We start from the raw sequence: 8,512 nt of genomic DNA, 5'->3' as shown, positions 1-8,512 counted from the left end.
TCTTAATGTTTTAAATCCAATAACCTCAAATCAGTATTCCAAATTCATCTTAATGGACTACCTAATCTAATAATGTGGGAACATGAGATGATAAGATGAAAATCACCCAATACATACATCATTCGCCGTAAAATGTAAACTTAATGAAAAGACACTTGTTAAGTTTGACTAAATGATTGAGTGGACAGGGAATATGAGATCCAAAATAAAGAGAATTCGAATTGCATTGTTTTGCAGTGCACTAGTTCTATACGTTTCATTACACTAAATTGATATTTACAACCAATGTCTGATGGAAAATTCAAAAATCCATTTGAGTGCCAAGAAATTCCTACAACACAACTACTACGCAAATCCATATAAAACTTCTAATAGAAACTAGAATCGAAATACAACATTTTACGTAGTATTATCACTCGTCCAACATCATGGGATCATCATCATCATCATTACTGTCTAATGAGGGAAGAAGCCAATTGAAGAAGCCAACCTGAGTACTTCCTTTCAATCTCTGAAATGAATAATCCATTAAGATATTCCAAAGGTCACCAACAGTCCATTCGTGAGAGATGATCCATTTTACAACCATTTCCAGCTTCTGCAATTCTTTCAGGCCAAACGTGTGGTATAACATGAAAGGTCTTAGTGCTTGCGAAGCAGCTAACCACTGAATAGCAACTTTCACTTCAGGATCACCCCCAAAAGCACCGCAACCCCAGTTCCCGGTCGCAATACCAATCGTTTCTTCAGCACTCAAATCTTGTTTTCCAGGTTGGCAAGAAGCTGATTGAAGATTCTTCGACTTATGAAAAAGATTTCTGATGTTTTGATGGGGTTCCTCTCCTTGCGCTTCAATTTCATCGGATAGCTTTTGATACAGCTTATATTTAGTTTGGTCGAAAAAGCCGCAGAATGCCTTGTTAGTTTCACGGAGGAGGTATTCGACTTGGTATTGTCTCTTCCCAGGGCTGCATAATGCGTCTAATGCAATTACCCTAGTTTTGCGTCTTCCAAGTGAATCAACACCCTTTTTGTCCACAAAGTCACCGGTGAAACGGAAAGAAGCAGCATAGCCAGAGTAGTTTGAAAATCGTTCTGCACCAATAATCTCTATTGCTTCATTATCAGCCATTGAAGACATGAAAAGCATGCTGACAATCAGTTCTGGATTGATCATGAAGCGAATCTCTTCTTGGACACACCCCCTGCCAAGAGCACCACCTCCAATGTATTTATTTGCGAAATCTACTTCGAGAGCTTCAGTAGATTGATCTTCAATTAAACCAGATTTATGAACCTATAAAAGAAAGAAACCCAAATAAAAAGAGTCAATGAGAAATTAACAGTTTGCAAATCAACCTTTATAGCACAGTATACCGAATAAAGAATAAATAAATTGCGAGGGGGTTCAAGAAAAGTTTAAACATTCAGCCTAAAACAAAATGATCGCTGACAAGACCTTATCGTTCCAAATCAATTCAAAATGACCTTAAACTCTTAGTCACATTATCACTTTTTGACTGCTCATTCGTTACCTCCAACTGGCTGAGGGAAACAACTGACTGGCTCCAAAAATTAGTCTTTGGATAGACAATGCCGGAACTGCTGTTTTTCCAAGCAAGAACTTTTCGCTCAAACGACACATTTCCTGTAGGCATATGCATGCATATCCTCTCAAAATAGTGAATAATGCACTTTATCTTGTTTTCCAGTGACACATGATAGCACTCATATATACACCTGCAAAAACAAAGTAATACATAAACAAGTTCCCATGTCCTGGAAAAAAAAAGATGAGACAACTAAAGTGCAAACTTCATAGGCACAAAATGCACTTTCATTCTAATGGATACTATTTCTTCCAGTCAAACTACAAACAGTTCAAGGAAAACAGCAAAAGGAGTATCACCAAAAATATTTACAGACAAGGAGTACCATGTAATAAGATATTCAGAAGTTCTCCATTGAAGATATTAATTTACTTATTCTTGCTTTTCATCCGGGGGAGCATGGGTGAGCGAGCAAGCGAGCATCTAGTAAATTTCGGCTCACAAGCACAGGTGAGGTGCTCAGCAAAAATAGTTTTTTTATAGACAGTACCGGAGCAACATCTATATGTTGTCCCTGAATATCATTGATACCATACTAATTTTGAGTTTCTGTAAATCATTCACTTTTATTGTACTCTTTCCCTTTCCATCATATAAATTTTGGTTTGGAAGCGTGCTCAATATATCATACCCCGAGATTTCACTCATAATCAGCTTGTTAAGCATGAGTTAACTCGGATAATGAAGAAAAAATAAAGACATATCATATGTTAAGAATGTCGCTAGAATGTCATTAGCCCAACCAAGCCATCAAATGAACTCGGAACAGATGCATATGGGAGGCTCATTCTCGCAGCCAGCCCACAATATCATGCACAAATACAGCTAATGGACGAGACCACACGAGGCCCTACAATCGGCGCCCGAGTTTCACACCACGCGGATAGGACACCCGCTAAACATTCTCAAGTCAAACCAGATTCTGCCATGACATGATCACGTTGCCTGCAACACCCAAACTGCCCCAAGTACATTAAGACAAACACAATGGCCGGGGCGTTGGCCACATAAAAGGTTAGAATGAGATCGACAGATTAACATACTGCTAGTTGGTCACACTCTTATAAGAACATAAGAACATATAACATTAGCAATGCAGGAACAACAAAAACTAATAATGAAGTAACAGCGAAAACTGATAAAGAGAATAACAACATAACTGAATAAGATTTGGCCTATATTGGTAATGAAATAGGGGAACAACGTGTGGATGGACTGCATTCCAGTTAAAATTTAATAATTTCTCAAATTGTTAAGCAGAGCAGCATCATGCAACTACCAAAAAGGACAAAAGATTCGAGAATAATCAGCCGATGGAAACATACACAAATAAATCATCAAAGTTGATTGCTGGAAGATGTTTGGCACCTCTATTAGTTGTTGGAAACAAACCAAAAAGAGCACAAACCAGCAAGGCGGCAACTAGCTCCTGGAGAAAGCATAAATTCTCGAACTCAGAAAATTATAGAGAGATGCAGCCAGAGTATATTAAACAAAAACTGCATATTCACTTCATTATTGAAGCAGAAAAGTAAGTTTTCATCTATAAAAAAAAAGATATAGTAAAACCAAATATACCATAAAAAAATCTCTCTTTTTTCGTTTCATCTTTTTTCATCTTCGCTAAAATATTAATGCAGTCAACTGAATTCTACCATCGGATCTGAAACTACAACCTATCAAATAATTAGGAAAGTCTTCACACCAACAATATCCAATAAATGTACTGGGATTAGTAAATTCACATTGGAAGTAACTCCTGCTCTTTTAAAATATCAATATGGCAGGAGATTCAATGAACTAGCCCGCAGATTTTGTCTAAGGACTAATATCTTTCCAGTTCAGCCCAAAACATATCTCACTGGAGATCAAATGTTCTTCCCAGATATACATAATGTCCCCAGAAGCCACATCATGATAGGAATGAGAGTGAATTGGGCCAAAAGAATGACGAAAAGCACACTATATTCTTGAAGAAAGAACGTTGGTAGTGCGTGAGGGAAGGGGAATATAGAGAGGGAGTGAGGAGTTGGTTAATTCATTCAGCAGATTTTTCATTATGGTTATTAGCACCGGCTGGGGAAAGTTGTTACAGGACTTTGCCTCTGAGATTTTTAATTATTTCAGCATATCAATATATCTTTCATTTCCTTAGAATCCTTATTTTCTTGTTCTTAAATTTGTGTGTTCTTGTTCGTTGGTAAATAAAATCCTATCACATCACGTCCGACCTGCAAAACAGTCACTTTGAAAATCAATGTTCACCTAATGGACAATAATAAAAGTGCCGAGCCTTGAGAGTGACTATCAGGCGACATATATCACCCATTTTCAAATCCCTTGCCCAATAAAAATATTTAAATATTGAACACCTATCCAAACTTTCAGAACTGGGAGCAGCAGCACTAAAAAGACTACATCACCACTATAATGTATTATAAAATCAAAGTCAAATTTAATGGCAGAAAAAGAAGCTGTGTTACAGTGAAGCTGACCGCTGAGATCATTTTAAGAATAATATATGGATAGACTACATGTTTGCGTAATATGTTTTGTCATAAGCATGCAAAATGTGGCAAAATTAATTCCAACAACGAAAAATAATTACATTATTATAGCATTACCTAAAGGGGGACAAAAATGTGTAGCTAAGTTAGCCACTGCGCTAGTGTTGACCAACCTAACAAGTAGTCAAATGTGTACAATCTTACCTGACTAAGAAACACAATGCCCGACTCTTGTGATTCCAGTAATCTAAGACCAGTTTCTACTCCATTGAAAATGCCTGCATTCTGATGGTGAATCTCCAGTAAATCAGGTAACCTCAGTAGTAAATCTCCCAACCGTGGCAGCACTTCTCCAAACCACTTCTCAGCATCATCCTTACTCAGCAACTAAGTTTGAGCATCCATTAATATTGAAAAAAATAAAAGATAAAATTATTTCAACAAACCAAATAAATAATGAATGTATAAAAAGAACACTACTCAGTTTCCTTCATTGCTCTACATACAGCCAAAGAAACATGCGGCATGCTATCACTCTGATAGTTGTACTCTATGATAAAAGATATTTCGGAAATATCTAAAGGGGAATTGGGTTGATTAAGATCATCGTGGGCGGCTAACAACTTTGGGCAAAAAATTGAAACAAAGGAGAAGAAAACTGCAACAAAAACTTTTCAAATCCATCTCGGTTACCATAAACTGACAGTCAATAAAAAATTGCAGGAAAGTGTGGCATACCGAATGTAAAACAATTAAATCTTAGAAATTGTTGCCTGTGGCGATTGCATATGAAGCGAATTTTCTTGTAATAACGTTATTCTCGCCATGCAATTCAGGGATTGATATGTTAGCCATAGGAGGATAAGATCACCGTCTGAATAAAATCCAAAACTAGGTTGGTGTAGGGCTATTCGAGCTACGGATGGGTAGAATTACGAAATCTATCGTAATGCCTATAAACTCAAAGTAGAAATTTCAAAACATGACACACAACAACCAAAAAAAAAAGTAACGAGATAATGAGAGCCCAAAAATTCGAAACATGATCATAAAAATTCAATTTCATCAGTCAAACAGCTAAAAGTTAGAAAAAGAAAAAGAAAAAGTGCTCACATCGTCGAAGAAAAGGGCGAAACCAAGCCGGAGGGAATAATTTGGAGGAAAATGAAGAGAATTGCGGAGCTCATAGATAGCGAGGGCTAGGAGTTGACCAGTACTGACTTGGCTATGCAGGGGGCCTTTGGAAAGGGACTTGAGGAATTCCACCACCGCCGGCGGCCAGAAGAGGGCGGAGGAACGGCGGCATAGTGGTAAGAATGGAAGAATCGAATTAACGGGATCCTCGCAACGCTTCGTTGCGTCGCACATTTCTCTCTCTTTCCGGTTCGTGACGACTCTATCGGAAAAATTGAAATCAATAAGGGTTAGTTTTGTTAAGGTGATTAAGTCAAAGTTGTTAAATAAAAAGACTTATTTTTTTTAGTTTGTTAGGATATGTTTGTTTCCACCGTTTTCTCTAGTTGCTGTAAGGCTATTTATAGCCATGTTTTGTTGAAATAAATGTTATCATTGTTTAACCAAATATTGGTTTTATCTATCTTTAATATTCAACAATTTGGTATCAGAGCTTCGTTGGTTTTTTGTTGTGCAGTAGTTTTTGAGTGATCACAGAGAAAATGAGCGACGACAAGACTTTGACGACAATTCCTCATTTTGATTGTCATTATGATCATTGGAGTGAGCTGATGGACAATTTGCTCAGAGCCAAAGATTTATGGATCTTGGTGGAGAAAATGTTCAGCGAACCTAAACCAGGAGCTCGATTAACTGAATCCCAGCAGAAGCAACTAGCGAAGGCTAGAATCAATTATCACAAAGTCAAACACTATCTCTTCCACGCCTTGGATCGCACTGTCTTTGAACAAATCTTGGACCGTCGTACATCCAAGATTATTTGAGATTCCATGAAGCTCAAGTTTGGAGGCAATCCCAAGGTGAAGAAATATCTTCTCAACTCTCTCAGAAGATAATTCAAAGTTCTGGCTATGAAAAGAGATAAAACAATCACAGAGTATTTTGCAAGAGTCGTGGCTGTCTCTAACAAAATGCCTAGCAATGGAGAAGAGATGCCCGACTCGAAGATTGTGGAGAAGATCCTACGGACCGTAACTGAGAAGTTTACCTATGTTGTGGTGTCTATCGAGGAAGCCAAAGATACTGACAACATATCCATCGATGAATTGAAAAGTTCATTGGTAGTACATGAGCAAAAATTTCGACAGTTGAACAACGAGGATGAGGACAGTGGCGGAACCAGGAATTTGACGTTACCCGGGCTAGAATTTTAAACTCTAACATCCTTTAATATTTTAAATTGATCTACCCGGGCTAATATCAAATTTATCGAAAATTATACAAAAATTTACATATAAATTTTTTAAAAAAAATTTGGACCACCCGGGCTAAAGCTCGGGTACACGAGGCTGTACCTCCGCCCCTGGATGAGGATCATCTAAAGGTAGAGGATTGGTCTGGGTCGAGAGGCAGAGGAAGGGCACCTTCCAGAGGCAGAAGTTGAGGAAGAGGAAGGACACAGTTTGACAAAGCGGCTGTTAAATGCTATAAATGTCACAACTTGGGTCATTTCCAGTATGAATGCCCATAATTGAACAAGGAGGCACATTATGCCGAAATAGAAGAGGAAGATGAATTATTATTGATGGTTTATGTAGACTTACATGAAGCCAAGAGAAATGATGCATGGTTCATAGACTCTGGTTGTTCAAACCATATGTGTGCTAATCAAGGTATGTTTACAAGCTTGGATATCACTTTTGACCATACTGTTAAGCTTGGTAACAAAACCAGCATGAAAATTGTTGGAAAAGGAGTTATCAAATTAAAATTGAAAGGAATTAACTATGTCATTGGTGATGTATACTGTAAGGTCCAGAAATTTAATTCACGTAACCTGAATACATGCAATCTAGGATTTTATTTTTATTTGGACCACCCGTTATTTTTATGCAATTTATGCATAATTCATGCATGATAGAATTTATTTCACGAAATTTTAAAGGTTCATGCAGTAAAGATTTTTAAGTTTAATTTCGCGCTCAAACGAGGATCGGAGACCGGAGAATTTTCAGGAAAATTATTTTAATTACATGATTTATTTTTATTAATTACTATAAAGTTTATTTTTTCAAAAATGAGATTTTTATTGGGTATTTTTACCCGTAAGATTTTATTTTTAAAGATACATAAATTTTATTAAATCGGGGGACTTTTTGAGGGTTCAGCTAATGTTTTCAAAATCTTTCCAACATGAAATATTTTTCGGGAGTGTGTTTGGATTTAATGGGCCTACTTTTAAGCTTATTGGGCTTAAATATCTTTTTAAACTTTTAATTAAACGATTAGTGCCCATTATCTACTAATTAATCATTTAAATATTTTACTAGTATTACTCTACACCTATTATTCTTCAACAACCGACACACCCCTTCCCCTATCAGTATCTCTTTATTTTAGCAGCTCCTCACCAGCCAAGCTTCGACCAAGCTTCATGTTTTGCAAAGAAAATCTCTCCGGTGCCCTCCCTCGCGCGATAGTTCAAAGTTTTGATTCAATATATTTCAAGGCACGCTCTAGACCATTATCCTTGCATAACTCATGTTATATATTGCTATTAAGTGTGCAATTCGTGTAGGAAATTCTCGATCCATCAACACTACAAAAAAAAGTGTTTCTAGAAGCGGTCTTTGAGGAGCACTTCTAAAACCGCTCGTGTAAACTGAACAACAAAATCGGTTTTACTTAAACCGTTTCTATTTCCTTACTTTTAGGAGTTGTCGCATAACCGCTTTAGTTGTGCAATTTTTAGTACCGATTTGTATCAACCGCTGCTATAAATTGCTCCTATTGATTTAACTATTAGAACCATTTTGAAAACTACTCTAATTGAATATTTTTAAAAGTGGTTTCACAAAACCGGTGTTAAGGACCGCCCTTACAGCTCTATTTTTTTAGAATTGATTTGAAAATTGCATCTATTAAATACATTTATAAACCGTTTTTATACATGGTTCTTATTGATATAAATTTTAAGAGAACTGTTGTCATATTTAGCGACGGTTCTAACAACCCGTCGCTAATATTAGCGACGGTTTGTGCATACCCGTCGCTAATATTTGCGACGGTTTAAAACAAACCGTCGCTTTTAAAAAATGCAACGGTTTTACTAATACCCGTCGCTATATTTAGCGACAAAGTTGACAAACCGTTGCTAAATTTCGCGACAGGTAAAGTCAAACCGCCGCATGTATTCAATTATCGACTTTTTTACTAAACCCGTCGCTAATATTAGCGACGGTTATTTTGTACTGTCGCTAA

The 8,512-nt window shown here is 36.9% G+C and overlaps 1 protein-coding gene across 1 annotated transcript; it reads right to left on the bottom strand.

Moving 5' to 3' along the window:
* Window positions 1-288: 288 nt before the first annotated feature.
* Window positions 289-5,542, bottom strand: LOC140967307 (poly(ADP-ribose) glycohydrolase 1-like). Its single transcript, XM_073427765.1, has 5 exons — window positions 5,231-5,542; window positions 4,322-4,504; window positions 2,936-3,039; window positions 1,536-1,740; window positions 289-1,297 (listed from the first exon to the last, which is right to left on the bottom strand). Exons 1-5 carry the CDS (start codon window positions 5,483-5,485, stop codon window positions 413-415), a joined length of 1,632 nt encoding a protein of 543 aa, XP_073283866.1. The 5' UTR covers window positions 5,486-5,542; the 3' UTR covers window positions 289-412.
* Between the last annotated feature and the right edge of the window lie 2,970 nt (window positions 5,543-8,512).

Source organism: Primulina huaijiensis, chromosome 2 (assembly GCF_012295235.1).
Source record: "Primulina huaijiensis isolate GDHJ02 chromosome 2, ASM1229523v2, whole genome shotgun sequence".
In the NCBI taxonomy this organism is placed as follows: Eukaryota; Viridiplantae; Streptophyta; class Magnoliopsida; order Lamiales; family Gesneriaceae; genus Primulina; species Primulina huaijiensis.
Note: the sequence above shows the minus strand (reverse complement) of the source record. Positions and strands in the feature narration are given on the sequence as shown.

Coding starts and splice junctions, on each gene's coding strand:
- LOC140967307 (XM_073427765.1), bottom strand. CDS start 5,485: ATGTGCGACGCAACGAAGCGTTGCGAGGATCCCGTTAATTCGATTCTT. Junction 4,505..5,230: donor TCGCCCTTTTCTTCGACGAT/GTGAGCACTTTT, acceptor GCTCAAACTTAG/TTGCTGAGTAAGGATGATGC. Junction 3,040..4,321: donor GCATTGTGTTTCTTAGTCAG/GTAAGATTGTAC, acceptor TGCTTTCTCCAG/GAGCTAGTTGCCGCCTTGCT.